General features: G+C 34.1%; 5 protein-coding genes and 1 non-coding gene across 8 annotated transcripts; 3 read left to right on the plus strand and 3 right to left on the minus strand.

Annotated features, from left to right (window-relative positions):
- Window positions 1-282: 282 nt before the first annotated feature.
- On the minus strand, window positions 283-3,391 carry LOC115702852 (pentatricopeptide repeat-containing protein At2g03880, mitochondrial). Of its 3 annotated transcripts, none has more exons than XM_030630292.2 (3): window positions 3,211-3,391; window positions 2,686-2,794; window positions 283-2,531 (listed from the first exon to the last, which is right to left on the minus strand). In XM_030630292.2, the coding sequence occupies exon 3, from the start codon at window positions 2,463-2,465 to the stop codon at window positions 543-545; it is 1,923 nt and encodes a 640-aa protein (XP_030486152.2). In that variant the 5' UTR covers window positions 2,466-2,531; window positions 2,686-2,794; window positions 3,211-3,391; the 3' UTR covers window positions 283-542. The 3 variants fall into 3 exon arrangements, with proteins under 3 accessions (XP_030486152.2, XP_030486153.2, XP_030486155.2); XM_030630293.2 differs by having other exon boundaries at window positions 2,686-2,806; XM_030630295.2 differs by lacking the exon at window positions 2,686-2,794.
- A 1,761-nt stretch (window positions 3,392-5,152) lies between these two features.
- Window positions 5,153-7,478, plus strand: LOC115703239 (uncharacterized). The gene is made up of 2 exons (XM_030630757.2): window positions 5,153-5,639; window positions 7,070-7,478. The coding sequence occupies exons 1-2, from the start codon at window positions 5,460-5,462 to the stop codon at window positions 7,241-7,243; spliced, it is 354 nt and encodes a 117-aa protein (XP_030486617.1). The 5' UTR covers window positions 5,153-5,459; the 3' UTR covers window positions 7,244-7,478.
- Window positions 7,479-8,007: 529 nt separating this feature from the next.
- LOC115703411 (small nucleolar RNA Z279/snoR105/snoR108) lies at window positions 8,008-8,105 on the minus strand. Its single transcript, XR_004009177.1, has one exon. It is a non-coding gene; the product is annotated as a small nucleolar RNA Z279/snoR105/snoR108 (small nucleolar RNA).
- A 615-nt stretch (window positions 8,106-8,720) lies between these two features.
- On the plus strand, window positions 8,721-11,333 carry LOC115704862 (exopolygalacturonase). Its single transcript, XM_061105927.1, has 7 exons — window positions 8,721-8,758; window positions 9,690-9,783; window positions 9,890-10,030; window positions 10,111-10,287; window positions 10,373-10,662; window positions 10,737-10,965; window positions 11,047-11,333. Exons 1-7 carry the CDS (start codon window positions 8,721-8,723, stop codon window positions 11,272-11,274), a joined length of 1,197 nt encoding a protein of 398 aa, XP_060961910.1. The 3' UTR covers window positions 11,275-11,333.
- A 2,270-nt stretch (window positions 11,334-13,603) lies between these two features.
- On the plus strand, window positions 13,604-16,827 carry LOC115702850 (damage-control phosphatase At2g17340). Its single transcript, XM_030630290.2, has 12 exons — window positions 13,604-14,014; window positions 14,119-14,184; window positions 14,336-14,402; window positions 14,555-14,623; window positions 14,913-15,053; window positions 15,201-15,329; window positions 15,444-15,530; window positions 15,828-15,902; window positions 15,987-16,064; window positions 16,161-16,238; window positions 16,437-16,499; window positions 16,591-16,827. The coding sequence occupies exons 1-12, from the start codon at window positions 13,845-13,847 to the stop codon at window positions 16,669-16,671; spliced, it is 1,104 nt and encodes a 367-aa protein (XP_030486150.1). The 5' UTR covers window positions 13,604-13,844; the 3' UTR covers window positions 16,672-16,827.
- Window positions 16,804-18,357, minus strand: LOC115702851 (cysteine protease XCP1). The gene is made up of 4 exons (XM_030630291.2): window positions 17,797-18,357; window positions 17,476-17,711; window positions 17,264-17,404; window positions 16,804-17,181 (listed from the first exon to the last, which is right to left on the minus strand). Exons 1-4 carry the CDS (start codon window positions 18,263-18,265, stop codon window positions 16,978-16,980), a joined length of 1,050 nt encoding a protein of 349 aa, XP_030486151.2. The 5' UTR covers window positions 18,266-18,357; the 3' UTR covers window positions 16,804-16,977.
- Window positions 18,358-19,002: the final 645 nt, after the last annotated feature.

A 19,002-nucleotide genomic window follows, 5' to 3' on the forward strand; every position in this document is an offset into this window, starting at 1 on the left:
GAGCTCAAGTAGTTATGCCTCTCGAATTTGAACGAGTATCAAATTGTATCTCCTAAACTTTCATTCACGTTAGTATTTCATTAGTAAAATTAGACGAAAATCCTTTAACTCAACAATTTCAATAGTTGGAGAAAAAAGAGATAAAAATCTTAGTTAACCATTTCACTTAATATTTATCATTATCATATCCTCCATAACTATTTGTCACTCTTGAGACTGTAACTCAAAGTAGACTAAAGAACACAAAAATCAAATCAAATATGATTTTTAAGTGAGTCAAAAGAAGAAAATAAGAGCAAACCTCTTAACATATATTGATGAAACTTGATCTTACCGTAATATTTCCTCAGTAAATAGTTTTTACTGTTCTCTCTTCTTCACTTATTATAATACAATATTTGCACTTTGATTATATTATTATGTATAATTTATTTTTGTCATTCAATTCAACACACATCTTTGCCAGTAATGAACAATTAATTGTACTTGTTGTCTACTATAAACATTGACCATAAGCTACCAAAATGTTGCAGACTCTTCTTCTACCAGTAATCTCCACAAGAACACTTGCCATTTTGAAAATGATGGTATCGAATGGGATCCCGTATCACAATACTTCTTTCCTCTCGATTCGACAAGAGCTTTGCAAAGACATGACAGTCTCCACAGATCCTGATGTTTTTCCTAACACGGATAACCTTCTCTTTTGGCAAGGACATCAAACCAAAGACAATTGCCAATTTTTCGCTATGATAACGAAGTGAATCTTCACTTTGTTCCCCTTCAAGATCTTGTAAAACAAAATTAGTGTCTGGAACATATCCCAGTTCCTTTAATCTTTTAATCAACTGGTTTAGGCGCTTATTAATGTCGTCTATCAATGGATGTGAGTTATCTCCCATAGTAAAAGCATGAATCTGTTTGTTAACTTCGATCCAGCTACATCCCGGCTCTTTCCTTACTCCTATGGCTCTCATGCTCCTTCTAACTTCAGTAACATCAGTCCATCTCTGAGAATTCGCATAGATATTTGATAGCAGAATATAGGCTCCAGCATCTTCGGGATCCAGTTTTAGTATTTGCTTGGCTGCGAGTATGGCTAGGTCTACATTCCGGTGAACCCTACAAGCACCAAGCAAAGTTCTCCATGTAACGGCATCAGCTTCACCCTTCATTTCATGAACTAAATTTACTGCTTCGTTAAGCTGTCCAGCCCTACCAAGAAGGTCAACGATGCAACCGTAATGCTCCTTTGTGGGCTCTATCCCGAATAGCTGCTTCATTGATCGAAAATAGTACCAACCATCTTCTACAAGACCAGCATGGCTACAGGCAAACAAGACCCCAAGAATTGTAATGTAGTTTGGTTTAGGCCCTGAAACTTTCATGGACTCGAATAACTTCAACGCCTCTTGGCTGAAACCGTTTTGAGCTAACCCTGCAATCATGGTGCTCCAGGAGATTACATCCTTCTCTTTCATCCTATGGAACAAACTGTTTGCATCTTCAAAGCTACCACACTTGCAATACATATCAAGAACTGCATTGTTTAAAATTAGATCCTGATCAAACTTCAACACATGAACATGAACTTGTCTACCTAATTCCAAAAGCGCTAACCCTGTACATGCTCTCAAAACACTTGTCAGTGTCGATTGGTCAGCGACAATACCTGCCATTTTCATGTTCTTAAACAGATTCAAAGCTTCATCCCAAAAGCTGTTTTGTGAGAAACCCCCAATGATGGAGTTCCAAATAATCAAATCTCCAGTCACCATCTCATTAAAAACACCTAAAGCATTTTGAACCTCACCCCATTTTGAGTAAATATCAATTAGAGCACTACGAACAAAAACATCAGACTCCAACCCAACTTTGATTATACTAGAATGAAGCTGTTTAAGAATCCATAAATCCACACATGCTCTCAGAACAGAGGAGTAGGTGAACATATTTGGCCTCAAACCATCTCTAAGCATCAATACCAATAACTCCAAAGCCCTGTGATTGAGTTTAGCATTAGAGTAAGCTGCTATCATTGTTGTCCAAGAAACAACATTTCTTTCAGGCATTAAGTTGAACACTTCCAGTGCTTCCTCCAATATACCAAATTTAACATACATACTAATCAGAACATTGAGTAGAAAAGTCTTTGGCTGATACCCATTTGAGAAAAGGTGTTTGTGAACAAGCTTACCCTGTTCAACAGCCCCACAAGCCAAGCAGCACTTAATGAGCTCCGAGTAAGTAATCGAATTAGCCCAAACTCCGCGGCGTTGCATGGCTTCCAGAGCTCCCATGGCCGCGGGCAGTTGTCTCTGGTAGCAATATCTGGTGAAGTTCTCGACCAGGGAGGAGGATGACAATGATTCCAGTTCATTACAAGACACCAAAATCTTCCCCGACAAACAGCGTTGTAGAATGGAAGGCGGCTGCACGCAACGCGGCTTGCAGATGGCTCTCATCTTCTCGTTCTACCCACAGTCCAGTTTCAGCAGCAGCCACAGCATCAGGGGTTTGAAGATCAAGTCCTGTAAATTGATTAGTTTAAGTCAAGAAAGCCAATCCTTATTGAAGCATTATTATATAAGCAATTGGTAAAAGAATGGATCTTTATTTCTCACAAATAACATTTAACAAAGGTCAAATAGATTTATACAAAGAGAGAATTGCAGAAAGAGATACCATTTCAATAACTTGAGATTCATTTCAATCTAGTAATTCAATATCATAGCTCTTAGAATTGCCTGTTATACACCAAATCTTGCTTCAAATGTAAGATTAGCATGCCAACCTGTGGATCAAGCTGCAATTTTTCATTGACTATGAAAGGCACTTCATGAATCTTAACAAGCTCATATAAGAAAAGAAATCCAAAATTACTAATTCTATTTCTACACTTCTAAATCTTAAAATTTGATTCATTCCCTCCATTGAAACCTACTCTCACTAGTTAAAATTTCACAATGCCATGAAAATATGAGAAAAAAGAAAGAGAATAAACAACAACAAATTTTACAGACAGACCAAAACAATTCAGAGATCATAAACTAAGATAGGTTCATTTCAACATAAATAAATAAACTATTATTCATAAACAAAAGATAGGAAATTTAGCAAGTACATTCGGGGGGCAGGAGCAATGGTGGGCTTTTCATCAGAGTTAGTTTTCTTTCGATAAAGAGAGTGAATGAAAGAAAGAGAAAAGACCTAGAGGTGAAGTGGAGGGATTCTTGTGCTCCAACTGCATAAGCTCCTTACTGGTTTCAGATCCTCCCATGCTTATGGCAGAGCTGAGGAAGAAGAGGTACAAAACGGCGGCGTTGCAACTGTGTTCTCTTCTAACATATTTCTACCATATTTTCTGTTTATATTCGTTTGTAGAAGAAATTTAATATCGGCTCTCACTTATTTAATTTATTATAGAAAGTAACGTTATCTCGTAATTATGATATTTCAAGTTGTGATTAGTGTTATTGTCAATTTTATATTACAATCTTTCAATTAATCTTTGTACCTAATAACACGTATTAGAAGATATTATTCAAATTTTTTTTATAGCGATGGGTTCATTATAGTTAGAATGTTATTTTAGTAAATTTTTGAAAAATTTCAAATAATTTATAATACCAAAAATAAGTTTGATCTTTTTTGAATAAATGTAGTAAACTAGAATTTTGAAAACTTTGTGTTTACCGTTTAATACTGTAAAGTATTCAAAAAAATTTAAAAATTTACAGAGATGATATTGTAATTATAACGAATATTATTTTAAAAAATATTAAAAAAATATCTTCGGACATATTCCATCATGTGATTGTATCCCCAAGTTAATTTTGGTATTGATATTTTATTATTTAGTGTGAATGTTAAATATTATTTATATGATGATGTAATTAAAACAATTTTATAAAATTTAAATGAAGAATAATTTATGACATAAATATTTAAATTTAATTTTTAATTGTAAATAAATATTTTAATTTTTATAATGATAATATTAAATTATATTTTTGAAATTTCAGTAAGTACTTGATATTATTTGTAAGTTAATAACTTGTGACAATTCATAATAGGTCTATGTAATTAAATTTTTATTTTTTATTTAAAAATTAGTTTAATTATAATATACCTAGCAAAATAATAAGGGAAATTTAAAAAACTATACGTTAAAAACTCTAATATTTTATTCTTAAACCAATACATTTCAAAATAAAACATATATGACACTTATATAAAAAACCCAAGAATAACCCTCAACCCAACCGAACCCTCAACCCCCTCACCACATAGTACGAGCTGACCCAGCCCCCTCACCCCCACTCCGACTACGAGACGACCCCCTCCTCCGACGGAGACAACTCCGACGGAGACCCACAGCCCCGATCCGACCGAGAGAACTCCCACCGCCTCGACCCACATAACCTTCAATCTCAAACTTCAACCCACAACACCATCGGACCCCCATCCATCGGACCATCGGACCACCACATAACCCATCGGACCCAACCCACATACCCCATCGGACCCCAACCCCACAAGAATGACCATCGGACCCCAACCCACATAACCCATCAGACCCTACCCCATGTACCCCATCGGACCATCGGACGACATTGGACCAATAGGAGGTCCGATGTCTTCAACCTCAGATCTGAAAAAACTCAAAACCGACCGAAGAAAAACTAACCTTCGACATATTCGCGACTGCGGGTGGTGGTTGTGCGTGGTTGGGGGCTGCTGTCGGTGGTGGTGGGTGGTCGTCGGTGGTGGTAGGTGGTCGTCGGTGGCTGAGCGTGGTCATGCGCTGAAGCCGTGGTCGTGCGTGGTCAGCGAGAGGGAGAGAGAGAAGTTTTGATTTTTGTTTGGGATTTGTTTTTCAAATGGGAGGGGTATTATGGGAAAAAATCAAATGTAGTCATATATGGACAATTTTAATAGATATAGATTTAGGAAAATAATTTTAGAGTGTTTTATGGATAGTTTTTCAAATTTCCCAATAATAATTCCAAAACACCTTTTCTTTAGCAAAGGGAAAAGTGAGAGATTACGTGAGGTGGGCCGAGATCCGTGTAGAGTGGGCCGTAGGTGGGGACAGAAAAGCCCAAGTCCACTAAACCCAAATTGAGTTGTCCTCTTCTACACTCATTCTCTTTTCTTTTCCATATTTCCATTCATTCTTTCATTAATTTTTCTCATTATTCGCCTCAGAGCTACGACTACAGTAAACTAGACTCGATTCAAAACGACGTAGTTTCAAGCTGAAACGCAAGTTTCTCTACTTCACCATCTTCTTCCTCGCTCAACAGAGATTCTCTGTTCATCCAAAACCCATGTTTTTCTAGCGCAGTTAAGAAGAATCGGTCTACGGAGCTCGAAACCACAAAATCTGGAGCATGAATTGTTAGATTTAGTGAAACAATTTCAGATTATTTTGGGATCGGAGTGTTGGTTTGGGAATGTCTTTGAGGATTAAAGCGGTGGTGGATAAATTCGTTCAGGAGCTGAAGGAAGCTCTGGACGCAGATATTCAGGACCGAATTATGAAAGAGAGAGAGATGCAGAGCTATATTGAAGAGCGGGAACGTGAGGTTGCCGAGCGTGAGGCTGCCTGGAAAGCCGAGCTCTCTCGTCGCGAGGTACTACTACTATTTTTCATTATCTTCAGCAAGTTCATTTTGTATGTTTTGTAGTTTTCAATTGCTTATGGAAATCAATCAAACATGTTATGGAGAAATGAGTAGTAGTGCACTCAGTGATTGTTTTTGGTTGTGAGTTGAGCTCCGCGTAGAAGCTTAGTGTAAACGTTTGGCCATGTTGTTAAGCATTTTGATTTAGTTTCTTTACAGTAATGACCACCATGGATGAAGTCCATGGTTCGTTAATGTGAAGTGTGAGAATAGATTAAATTTGGTTGGTTGTAGCTCAATATGATAATACGTATGTAATTCTTTTCTGTGTTCGATAAAAGGTCCAATTCTCATACTGGGCAATGTGAAGTGATCAATTTCTATTAGCTTCATAGCAAAGAAGAGTTGGATTCAAGGTTGTTGTTTCCCATCATTAGATTATGTTCTTAACTTTAAAAACTATCCTTTTAATTTAGGCATGTGATTTGCTGACAGATCTAAGGTTCTAGTCGCAATTGAGTACCTACATAGCACTTGCTATAATTTTCTAGTCCCGGGTTAGGGAGGGAGCCTAGTTAAGAACACGATAGAGGTGCCTAGGAAAGGCCCAAACCCCAGACTTTTGGAAGCAAATTACATGATTGACCGTGTGCTTACCCTCTTGGATAAGCTGTATGGTATTTTGAGAATCCTTGAATCAGAGTTCGATTTAGTTGTTTATCTTACTAATTTAAAGATGAAGCAAACATCTTATGAAGAGAGTGAGTAATTTGTCTTTCTTTCCTTGGGTAGAAGTGTTGGGCACGTATCTCTTTCTTCTGATTGAAAAAGGGGTGTTTGAGTATTTAGGTTTATGGTGTGCTTCTTTGAACAACAAATGATTGAAGCTTAATAATCAATGATCATGCGTTTAGTTTCATGCATCAAGTGTCCCAATAAATGGTCTCATTTTTCTACTACTCATTCACGGAAACTGATCGATTTTTTCATAGTTCTTTTCTATGACATTTTTTTTGTTGAACTTGAACTTTAGACTACTCTCTCACCTTCCTGCTTGAGCTAGCCTTAATATCGATGATTTTTTTAAGACAAAACTTCAACATAATGCTTTATTTTTCTTGTCTACTGTGTTCATTGGAAATTGTGTTTCAGAAATGCAATATTGAGATGCATAATATTGTCCAGTTCTATTTTTATACTAATTTCTAGTTTGCTTATACTCTATGAAAAGTGTTGATAATGATAATCAGAAGAAGCATATATAGGTGGAACACTCATTCCATCATTTGTGATTGTTCTCTGGTGAATGTTGTTACTCAAAAATCTTTTTTTCTCCATCTATCAACACCTTACTTGTATATCAGTGCAGGTGTGACATGAGAGTATGATTTGTTTGATCATTCAAAGTTTAACATTTTCCCTTTCCCTTGTCGTCTCAGGCAGAGATTGCGCGTCAAGAAGCAAGACTAAAGATGGAGAAAGAAAACCTCGAAAAGGAGAAAAGCGTCTTGATGGGAACTGCATCGAATCAAGATAATCAAGATGGAGCTCTTGAAATCACTGTTAGTGGAGAAAAATATAGGTGCCTCAGGTTTTCAAAGGCGAAGAAATGAGACACTGAAGTGAATAAAAAAGGCTGAAATTTTGGGATGGCTAGACTCTATTATGGTGACTTTCAACTTCTTATTCATTCTGAATTGCTTTGTGTACACATTATAGGTATACCATTTCAACAAAATTGAATTCATTGTACCTTCTGAACATTATTGGTTAATTCAATGTAATGAGATTTTTATTTCTTGGTTAGTGGAAACAGAAAAAGAAAAAAAAAAATTCATTTTTTGGCTATTTGTCTGTGTAAATAATAATCTATATATAAAAGGTAAATAGCGACATAAGTACTTAATGTTTTAAGTTTGTAAGCGGCATAAAATTAATGTTTATTTTTAGCAGTTTGTAAACGGCATAAAACCAATATGTAATTTTCTTCCAATTTCGTAATAACATAATTTGTACCCATATTTAAATAATAACAAAGTGAACCAATTCATTTATTAAAATTATTGCTTGAAATAAAATATCAAAATTATAGAGTTTGTTTGGCTATGTTTTCAGTTTTTAGTAAATTTTTAAAAACTGGTCTTAAATTTTTTTCTTAAAAGAAAATCAATATTTTAGTACCATAATGACATTAACCCATCGGGTCTAGGATTTAAGAGCAAAATATAAAATATAATATATTAGACAAAAAATTAAAAACATCAAACGACTCCTAAAACAATTTGTTTTTAAACTGTAAACCCACACAGTTAAATAGTATTTTTCAACCCATTTATTTATTAAGATGAAACAAATATTTAAAACTGAATTAAAAGTAGGGATCAGATGGTTCAAAAGAGTGTCCCATGTCGTAACAGGCTTGGGGCAAACACTCATCTTGCACACATAGCAAGATTAGACCACTCATCACATCCCGTTTCTGCCTGAAGGATCATGCTTACTACTTACCATTCTTTCCACCTTTATCTTATCACCTTTTACATTAATTTCTCTCTATTTTCAATGTGGGACTAAATCCATCGCTTTAGGTTTTTTTCTTAAGCTACAACCTAATAGAGCTTACACTTCATGTCATTAACAAAACCCCTTCTGAGTTCACTGTTATTTCTCTTTGCAGGACACCAACCCTTTTTCACCTTCATAGCTAGATTCACAACAAATCAAATCCCATCTAGTTAGTTCATTTTTAATTATGCTCTCTAAATATATTTTTTTTAGCTAAAATAATGAATAAGACTTAAAATAAGAAATTTCAATGAAGAACGGATCCACATAAAAGCAAGATGATCCTTACAAAAAATATATGCATTTTATTTAATTATGATATATATATTTATAATAAAAATAATATTTACAGACATAATATTAAATTTAGTGCAATAATTAAACTAAATTACATATATGATAAATATTAAGGATTCAAATTCTACCACTAGCTCCAACTACACAAAAAATAACTCTCTATATAATAGAAAATTGATGTCCGCCATAGCCTCCAACCATACATTTAATGACTCTTTATAATAGAGAATGGATAAAGAGATCTTTAAGGTGACGTTTGGTTGGAGGTAATGAAATAAAATAAAATAGAAATGAAACAATTTTCATTTCATTATTTTGTTTGGTTGCATATTAAAGTATTGGAATTTCATTTTAATAGAATAGTTTTTCCACTGGAATGACTATTCTATTTTGAAATATAAGGAAAGACCATTCAAATGCATGATAAGAAAATTTAATAATTTTTTTATCAATTTTTGTATGCATTTTAATTTTTATTTTATTTTATTCCTATTTCTATTTTTATTTCTATTCCTATTCTTATTTTTTTATTCCTTCCACTAAAAGCTACCTAAATGTGGAAAGCTTTCTCTTTTTTTTGGTTAAATTTTTTTAATACTATTTTAATCAAAATTATTATTTTTTATTGTAAAATTAATTTATATTTAATAAAATATTATTAAAATAATTAAGTATGGTTATTATTTAACTTTTTAACTATAGAATGTTCACAATTTTTTTTTTGTTTCTATTATGGATTCAGAAATAGATAATATATGATTGCCATGGTCTTATATTTGTTGTTTGTAAACTACCATATTGTTGACTTAAGAAGAAGTAGTCAACAACATGGGCTTACTAAAAGACCGAATTAAAACGTGTTTAAAAAAGCAGTCCTAGAAAACCGATACCCCATTACCCCATATTTTTAGGACTACCATTACAAACTTAGAAAATCAAATAAAAATAAAGAATAACTAAAGTAATGGAATTAGGGAGTTAATTACAGTTATTTACAAACCCAAAAAAATTCCCGCTTGAAATAGTTTAAAAATTACAATGTTCAACATATATTAGTGTTTTAGGCTACTCCCAATACTAAAACCAAGCTCATTCTTTACTTACTACAATGTGTAACATTATGAGTCTTCACTTTGGTACTAATAATAAGTTGTTTTTGATGTTATTCATGTTTTGTTACCTTAATGTTTTTGTTAGTACAAGAGAGCTGTCAAAGACAAAAGCTTTGAGTTTTGAATTCAATGTGATTAGCTTTGGTGCTGAAGCAGATGGCCAAACTGATGATACCCATGTTTGATTTCATTACTTTAATGTCTTTTTCTGTGTTTTTAAGGGTTCAAAACAAATAAAAACTTGATCTTTTTCTTATGTTATGTTTCTTTTATTTGTGTCTATAGGCTTTTGTATCAGCATGGGAGAAGGCTTGTGAATCCAAAGGTAGAGTGGAACTTTTAGTACCAAAAGGGACATACTTGATTGGCCCTATTAAGTTTTCAGGCCCCTGCAAAAATGTATCTTCCCTCACTTTTCGAATCGAGGCAAGAAGAACTGTTTACTCTTTCATTTCATGACTAGTTCTGTTTTGTTATGTAGTTTTGATTGGTTACTATGTTTGCAGGGTTATTTGAAGGCTTCAACTGAACTTTTTAAGTATGATTCTGGTGGTGGTTGGATTGAGTTTAGATGGCTTGAAGGGTTAATTTTGACTGGAGGTGGTACTTTTGATGGTCAAGGTGTTAAAGCTTGGCCTTACAACAATTGTCTTCAAGATTCCAACTGTAGAATTCTTCCAACTGTATGTTTCAGCATATAGTCTGTTAAATCATACTTTTTAGGCTCAAAAATCTTTACTAATAAAGACTGTTTTTTTGGGTTTTTAGAGTGTCAAATTTATGGGAACAAACAAGACATTAGTTCAAGACATTACTTCAATAAACAGCATGTTCTTTCATATTGCTCTTGTGGGATGTAACAACTTCATAGGTAGCAAAATAAAGATCACAGCCCCTGAAGATAGCCCTAACACCGACGGAATCCATATCGAAAGAAGCTCTCATGTCTATGTATCTCATTCAAGAATAGGTACTGGTGATGACTGCATATCAATTGGACAAGGGAATTCTCATGTTGCTATAACAAACATCAGTTGTGGACCTGGTCATGGCATAAGGTCTTTGTACTTAACATCCTCTTTTCGGTTTGAACTTACTCTTCTTCTAATATGTTTACATGTTGTTTTGACAGTGTTGGAAGCTTGGGAAAGTATCCAAATGAAGAAGATGTAAGTGGGTTAGTTGTAAAAGATTGCATAATGACAGGAACAAGTAATGGGATTAGGATCAAAACATGGCCTAACTCACCAGGAAGTAGTGCAGCCACTAATATGACATTTAAGAACATTGTAATGAACAATGTGAGCAATCCCATTATAATAGACCAATCCTATTGTCCATCTTTATCTTGTTCTTCTAAGGTAAGTAATCAAATTCATACAATGGTGTTGTTTTTTATTTCTTCTTTTAATAAACTCATTGATATACAAAATGAAATGCAGGCACCATCAAGGGTGAAATTGAGTGACATTTACTTTAAGAACATAAGAGGAACTTCATCATCTGAGGTAGCAGTGAGTTTAGAATGTAGCAGAGGATTTCCATGTCAAAATATATACCTTGAAGATGTTCATTTGAATTTGTCATCAGGGGATAAGAGTTCAACTTCTTTGTGTAGCAATGTTAGAGCTAAATTCATTGGCACCCAAATCCCACCCCCTTGTTACTAAACTGTTTTTCGTTTGATGATCTTGGTTTGTTGTTTGCTCTTGTAACCATTTATACTTTGTTCTACTGCAATATTTTAACTGATTGTAGTTGTTGTTGAATGACAAATATGGATACAAAAAATGAGATCGTTAGATAGGGTTGTTCATATAATTCACAATTCGTGGTTTCAAATCCTAACTAATCCGGACCAAATAATTTGAGACCGCACAAAATGAATTCGGTGTCAATAATTTGGTCAATCCAGACTGTTTATAATATTTGGTTCGGTCATGGTTTTAAAATTTTTGCTCGTGATTTAAATGGAACCAAATTCAACAGCTTAATTCTTAATATATACTATAATATGATTTTTTTTAATTGAATATTGATATTTAAAAATAATCTTAAGTATAACATTACTTATTATCTTAATATTATGTTAAAGAATATTTACATTGTCATTTATTTATTGTAAGTTTTAAAGTAAAAATAATTAAATTAAAAATATTAAAATATTTACGAATTACAAACTAGAAATTACAGTTTTAAACCAAATCAATTCGTTCTTAAGTAGATTAGTTTGAGTATTTAATTAGTTTGGTTCAGTTTTGAATTTTAAAAAATTGTAACATTATTGGTTTGGTTCGAAAAAAAAAAAAATTAGGACCAAACCAAACCATAAACACAACCTACTATTAGAATAATAAGGCAGCTTGGGTGTATTTTCATTGTGAGAAGAAAGCAAGCAAAAGGTTTAAAAAGGGCAGTAAAGCTTTACAAAGTTGTTGTGACAAAAACGACACGTCGTTTAAAAGCAAAGGTTAAATGACAGCAAGTTGTTTATAACATAAAACGACATATGATTCACATGAAGTTGCTTTCCAAATTCCAATTTCCAACATATTTGGTTTTGATTTTGGTTTTGGTGTGGTCTAGTGTTGATGCTGACTTCATCTCTAGATTTCTATTTTCGATGGAATATTCTTATTCTATATTCTATTTTATTTATTTTTGGAAGTAATTTATTTCCATCAAACCAAAAAACATCAAATAAAAATAAAAAATAAATTCAATCAAGAAAGAAAGATGCTGGTCACAAAGTGCGTCACGTTTCCAAAAACACTGAAAAACCCAATTCGAGGCGTGTAATTGAGAGAATTTTTTATATTCTGTAAAATTTTAATCTTATTTTTGACAATTATTTCCTTTAAATAATTACAATTTAATTATAAAAAAAGTTAAATATTTTTTTTTTCAAATATCGAAATAGATATAGTGTATCATCGATAGACATGATTTTTGTGTGCATTGTAAAAGTAGAAAATTTTACAACACCCTTATTTATTTTAATATCTAAAAAATAAATTGTATGTTTATAATTATTTAAGATAAAATTTTTAAAAAAATTAAAATGTCAAAACTCAAAAAACAGAGTAGTTACATTTGAAATTCTTTTATTTTATAGACAGTAAAAATATTTTTGATATTGTAAAGGGAATTTTGATTTTATATACTTAAAAAATTAAAAAAATTTATTATTAAACCAAAACTCTAAACCCTAAAAAACTATGATATTTTTTTTCAAAACCCAAAAATACCCCCTCACAATTCACCCATTCTCTCTCTGCATCATCTCTCTCTATCTCGCATCCCAACCGCCCACCCTCACCACTACCTCCGACCTCCATCCGTGACCTCACCACACCACCTCAGACCACCGCACCAACACCCGAGGCTCAGGCTCCACTCTCTCGGACTACCCAAAAGTCGTACCCCTTCAGCCCACTCTCTCATCCTCTCTCTGAAATTGCAAAAAAAGATAAAATAAAATAAAAAATTCCCCCAGGTCCGATGGTCGGACCATTGGGTCCGATGGGGTCCGACCAATCGGATTCTATCGGACCTATATATTTTATTTTTATTTTATTTTTTTTGCGTTTTTAGAGAGAGGAAGAGAGACTTAGGTCCGATGGTCGGACCATGGGTCCAATCAGACCCCATGATCCGACCATCGGACCTGGGGGATTTTTTTTTTTTTCTGCGATTTCAGAGAGAGGAAGAGAGAGTGGGTTGAGGGGGTGCGACTTTTGGGTGGTCCGAAAGAGTGGGGCTGGGTCGAGGGTGTTGGTGCGGGTGGTCGGAGGTGGTGGTGAGGGTCGGAGGTCGGAGGATGGAGGTCGGAGGTGGTGGTGAGGGTGGCGGTTGGGATGCGAGATAGAGAGAGATGATGCAGAGAAAGAATGAGTGAATTATGAGGGGGTATTTTTGGAGTTTTGAAAAAAAGTCTTAAAGTTTTTGATTTAATAATAAATTTTTTTAATTCTTTAAGTATATAAAATCAAATTTTCCATTGTAAATTATTTAAAATTTCTATAATTACAAAATTCTTATCATTGAAGCACCCTCTGAATAAATAATTATATATATAAATATATATTCTGGTATTCTCTCCAAATCTTTCCATAGTAACATCGCTTTAGCTTTCTTCTTCTTCTTCTTCTTCTTCTACCATTCTCTCTTTGTTTCCATATCTGTAGATAAGATATAAAGCTTTTGTAGATTCTGGTTTGGTTTTGGTTCGAAGCCAGAAATGGAAAGCGCTGCAGAATTGGTGGCATTCCCTTTGCTGATTACTCCAATCGACTCTAACTACAGAGCCTGCACTATTCCCTACCGCTTTCCTTCCGATAATCCTCGCAAACCCACTCCCACGGAGCTCGCATGGATCGACCTTTTCCTCAATTCCATCCCTTCCTTCAAGTACGTTTTATGCTTATTTCATTCGTTTTCGATTTTTATTTATGTTTTTTTAGGGATCAAGGATTCATTAGATTGTCGTGTACAATTGCTGTTTTGTTTTGAAGGAAACGAGCTGAGAGTGATTCTACTGTTCCTGATGCTCCGATTCAAGCTGAAAAATTTGCTCAAAGGTTTGATTTTTCTTTTGTCTTTATGTTATGAGCCTTTTAATCATAAGTGCTGAAATTCACCAAATTCCCTTAAAAGCATCGGTTTTATATTTTTCCTGTGTAAATTGTGGTGAGAAATGAGAATTTCTGATTGTGCATTGCTTTTTGGAAGGTATTCTGAACTACTTGAGGATTTCAAGAAAGATCCTGAAAGTCATGGGGGGCCTCCTGATTGTATCGTAAGACAAATTCTTTGGACTTAAACTAGTTTGTTTCTTTTTTATGTTACTTAAAAACCGTTATCAAAGATGGCAACGCTGACTTTTTGTATATATATATATAAATATATATATATATAAATATATATAAATTGGTTGGGGTGGAATACTAGCTTCTTTGCAGACTTCGTGAGCAAATCCTAAGGGAATTGGGGTTCAGAGACATATTCAAGAAAGTCAAGGCAAGTTTACTTTATGAGCATCAGATTTGCTATTACTAACACCATGAAATTTCGAAAAGGGCATGGTTAAGTTTTAAATTCATTTAAAATAACGGTTGTCATGGTTTTCTTGATTGTGAAAGATTTGTGTAAATCTAATGTTATGCTTGTGTATGCATGGTTATGAAGTTGTTTGTTAGAGACATATGAGAGTTTTGACTGAGTCCCTAGTCCTTGTCCTCTTCCTCAGTCTTGTATATCCCATTTAAACGTCTAATCAAAAGAGATTTTGTTGTAAAAAATGGAACAGGATGAAGAGAACGCAAAAGCTATATCTTTATTTGAGAATGTAGTTCGTATTAATGATGCTATTGAGGATGAAGGAAAGCGTCTAGATAACCTGGTTCGAGGAATTTTTGCGGGAAACATATTTGATCTTGGTTCTGCACAGGTAGGATTACCTTTCTGCTAATGTGTCTAATTTATGATTTTTTTTTTGTTCACTAATGGTAGAATGGGAAACATAAACCAAAAATGTAGATTTTTTAATGAGTTTTGTAAGAGGTACTTGAGATGATAACTGCTTCTTACTTTGAAGCTTGCAGAAGTATTCTCAAAGGATGGTATGTCCTTCTTAGCTAGTTGTCAAAATCTTGTCCCTCGACCTTGGGTGATTGATGATTTGGATGCTTTCAAAACAAAATGGAGCAAAACCTCATGGAAAAAGGTATGTTGCAGTGTAATTTTTTCCCTCTCATGAACTTATTTACTCTACTTAATTAGCTATGCCAAATCTATGTTTCTGAAATCTTAACTTGCTTTTTTTTCGGTGCTATTTCAGGCTATCATTTTCGTTGACAATTCTGGTGCGGACATAATACTGGGTATCTTGCCTTTTGCAAGGGAGTTACTTAGACGTGGGACACAGGTTTGCTCTCAAAAAGGAGTTGCTTCTATGTTATGCATATGATATGATACATTTTTTATTATCTTTTCAATGAAAAATTTATAGTATGGGTTCAGAGATTTTGTTTGCCTGTTGATCACAAAAAAAAAAAAACAGATTCTTTTGGCCTTTTGGGTTGCAATTTTTGTTTGTATTAGTTTCATGTATACTGTGTGCTCAGCTTCATGTCTTCAAATTTTATTGCTTGATCATCTTGTGCTTGTATTGAGCTCAGTAGTGGGGGTTCTCTTGACATAACATCCTTTTCTTGTTGTACAGGTTGTGTTGGCCGCCAATGACTTGCCTTCTATCAATGATGTAACTTATCCTGAGCTGATTGAGATTGTTGCTAAGGTGATTTTTTTTTCATTATTATTTTACTCCTAAATTAGAATTTTGGCTCTTGTAGTTCTTGACAAATACATGGTGCTTTGCCAGTTAAAGGATGACAACGGACAGCTCCTGGGGGTTGATACTTCAAATCTTTTGATTGCCAATTCTGGCAATGATTTACCGGTAAGGGGCTGGAGGGTCAATTTTGGTTGTATTTGGCTTATTAAAATGAGGACATCCTGCTGTAGATTTAACCTTTTGTTTTTCAACTTCTTTCAGGTTATTGATCTGACATGTGTGTCGCAAGAACTTGCATTCATGGCAAGTGATGCTGACCTAGTAATTTTGGAAGGGATGGTAAGTTCTTAGAGGTTTGGTATTTGCAAACTTACAGTTTTCCTTTTAATTATTCTAATTATTTAGGGGAAAAAGAAAAAATTTACCTAAACTAAAAGAGGTTGCACTTGTTTGCGGTTTAAATATGCGTGGAGTAGAATCATTTGAGAAACAAAATGAGTTCTGTCCATTGAGTACAATATTTATGGAATTTCGCAGGGTCGTGGAATAGAGACAAATCTTTATGCTCAATTCAAGTGCGACTCTCTCAAGATTGGAATGGTAAGATAAGATTTCTTGCTGTGTAATCTTGCTCGTAGTAGTTTTGAGATTCACGGTAAGCTTATGATACATTTTTGATCTTTCATTACAGGTGAAACATCCAGAGGTTGCACAGTTTCTTGGAGGACGACTTTATGATTGTGTCTTTAAGTACAACGAAGCTCAAAGCTAATAATCTTGATACTGTTTTGTAATCCTCACCCATTTATCAAAGGTTATGCCATTCAATACATGTATTACTATTATGTAATGCTCAATGGAACTTAGAGCTCTTAAAAGTCCATCCTAATCAATAAAAATGACATTTATTACATGAAGTTTATATTCATTTCATGTTCCTCCATTGACTAGTAGTAAATTTCATATTCAATTATACTGAGTCATTTTATTGATAAGGTTACAAGTAGACAGTTTTAACTTAACAGCAAAAGGCAAATGTTTGCTTTTAAAGGTAAGGCAATATATACTAGTACAAAAATCATTGTTTCTTGGTGGGAAATGAAGCCATTTTGTTGATCCCACAAAGTCCTTCCCGTTTACCAGTGTTCCTCTTCATTCTTATGTAACCCTTTTCACCCCATTTTGGTCCCCATGAATTCTTTACTATGATGTTATCTGTTCCATATCCCACAGCAGTAACCCCATGATTTAGCATAGTTGTACAGTGCCCGTTAAACACTCCCTGTAAAAGCTCAAGTGTCAAGAAAAATATTCACACATCATATATATATATACATACATACACTTGTGTTTGACAGGCTTACCCCACTATAGAACTGGAAATTTCTGTCAGAAGCATCAATAGCTACACTAACAGGTTGGTGAGCCAATGCCTTGATAAGACTTTGTTCATCATTTGATGGCACATCTTGATAACCAGTTATGGTCACTACCTCCATCTCATCCTGCCACAGAAAAAAATGATGAAATAGATGTTTTTGGCTCTAAAGAAAAGGGTCTATGTAATGTTCCTTACCTTCTTCTCTTCACAGGTACCTTCCTCCATAAGATAAGGGTAATCATCTTCCTTGTGAAGTCCACCACTAGATTTTATGTATTCAAATGCATGGTCCATCAAACCACCATTGCAGCCATTGTTGAATGATCTGTCACAATCGATCAGTTCTTGCTCGGACAAGGATGTCAAATTTCCTGTCACAATCTGGTTTATGCCTTCAACAGCAGCAACAGTGGAAAATGCCCAGCAACTTCCTACTCAACATAAACAAAGAAAATATTAAACCAATGTAGAAGAGCACCAAATAGTCACAATATCACCATTTTTTTCTGTACTTACCACATGAACCTTGATTCTTGACTGCAGTGACAGCTCCTTTCTTTCTCCAATCGACAGACTTGGGCAAATCCACTACATCTCTATAACTGAAGTTCTCAAAGGATCCTGTTCTCTTAGTGAAATCAGGTTTGAGTCCCAAATACTTGCTCTTAAACTCTTCATGGCTCAAATCAGCAAACTCATTAAGCCCCAACCAGTAATCACTGATTTGCTTATTTGTTTCATCAATGTGTTTTAAGTTATCTCTGAATATCTCAAACCTCTGAAACTTCTCTTCTATACTTTCATAAATTTTGCCATGTTTCGAGATCCACTTGTCGAAAAGATGGACAAGTTTGTCAATGCTAGTGAGGTGTTCAGAAGAATACCCCACTATTGAAAAATCATCATGAGCTAATGAAGAGCAGGCAAAGAGAGACAAAGATAACAAAGGCAAAATTGAAAGCTTAGAAAGCAAAGAGAAAGCCATTTGGGTACTATTCAAGAGAAGAAAAAGCAGGGTTAGATTTTGATATTGAATGATTTAGAGAGAATGATATATATAGGTGTATTTTGAGGGGTAGCTTTTAAGTGAAGTGGTGTAATATATATGCTTTGTTTAGGTGAGTATATCTTTAAGCCTGGTTCTCTTTGGCATGGCATGCTTTTCTTCCAAGCATGATCATGATCATGGTTAGCATAGACTTTGACATTAGAAAATATGGTTCAACGTGACAATATGATAATAATAATAATAATAATTAAGATAAATTATTGTTTTTTAACTGACTTGTCCACTTTCTTCATATAATTGCTGGTCTTTTGGGTTTTTGTTTTTGTTTTTAACTATATTTGCTGAACAAAACATGATTCATAAAACTTACAAAATATATATTTTTATATGAGTTTAATTAGTTATTAGTGATGAGATGATGTCTTTGTAACTTTATGGATGTAGGGATATTGCTTTAAAAATATGCTGAGAACTGAGATACATGGCGAAGGTTTTAAGTAGGATTTTGTGAAAGTCATGGTGGAGAGTAGTGCTGAAAATTCATGAGTGTCGTGTTGGCCGATCCACACTTTTTTTTTTATGTTTTCTAAAATATGAGTAGTGTTGTGCTCTGCACTAAAAAGAATAGGTAGTGTTGTGCTAACATTTTCAAAAAGTAGGTCTGATAAGGCTCGTAGGCTTGGTTTGTTAGTCCGTTTTTCTTAAACTAATCA

Source organism: Cannabis sativa, chromosome X, assembly GCF_029168945.1.
Source record: "Cannabis sativa cultivar Pink pepper isolate KNU-18-1 chromosome X, ASM2916894v1, whole genome shotgun sequence".
NCBI lineage: Eukaryota > Viridiplantae > Streptophyta > Magnoliopsida > Rosales > Cannabaceae > Cannabis > Cannabis sativa.

What these genes read in the sequence shown, in the direction of transcription:
- LOC115703239 (XM_030630757.2), top strand. Translation starts at nt 5,460, where the DNA reads ATGTCTTTGAGGATTAAAGCGGTGGTGGATAAATTCGTTCAGGAGCTG. An exon ending in CCGAGCTCTCTCGTCGCGAG is followed by an intron (nt 5,640 to 7,069) that starts GTACTACTACTA and finishes TTGTCGTCTCAG; the next exon opens with GCAGAGATTGCGCGTCAAGA.
- LOC115702850 (XM_030630290.2), top strand. Translation starts at nt 13,845, where the DNA reads ATGGAAAGCGCTGCAGAATTGGTGGCATTCCCTTTGCTGATTACTCCA. An exon ending in ACATATTCAAGAAAGTCAAG is followed by an intron (nt 14,624 to 14,912) that starts GCAAGTTTACTT and finishes AAAATGGAACAG; the next exon opens with GATGAAGAGAACGCAAAAGC. An exon ending in ATTCTGGCAATGATTTACCG is followed by an intron (nt 16,065 to 16,160) that starts GTAAGGGGCTGG and finishes AACTTCTTTCAG; the next exon opens with GTTATTGATCTGACATGTGT.
- LOC115704862 (XM_061105927.1), top strand. Translation starts at nt 8,721, where the DNA reads ATGGATAAAGAGATCTTTAAGGTGACGTTTGGTTGGAG. An exon ending in GCCAAACTGATGATACCCAT is followed by an intron (nt 9,784 to 9,889) that starts GTTTGATTTCAT and finishes TTGTGTCTATAG; the next exon opens with GCTTTTGTATCAGCATGGGA. An exon ending in GGACCTGGTCATGGCATAAG is followed by an intron (nt 10,663 to 10,736) that starts GTCTTTGTACTT and finishes TTGTTTTGACAG; the next exon opens with TGTTGGAAGCTTGGGAAAGT.
- LOC115702852 (XM_030630295.2), bottom strand. Translation starts at nt 2,465, where the DNA reads ATGAGAGCCATCTGCAAGCCGCGTTGCGTGCAGCCGCCTTCCATTCTA.
- LOC115702851 (XM_030630291.2), bottom strand. Translation starts at nt 18,265, where the DNA reads ATGGCTTTCTCTTTGCTTTCTAAGCTTTCAATTTTGCCTTTGTTATCT. An exon ending in CAAGAATCAAGGTTCATGTG is followed by an intron (nt 17,712 to 17,796) that starts GTAAGTACAGAA and finishes TATGTTGAGTAG; the next exon opens with GAAGTTGCTGGGCATTTTCC. An exon ending in GTACCTGTGAAGAGAAGAAG is followed by an intron (nt 17,405 to 17,475) that starts GTAAGGAACATT and finishes TTTCTGTGGCAG; the next exon opens with GATGAGATGGAGGTAGTGAC.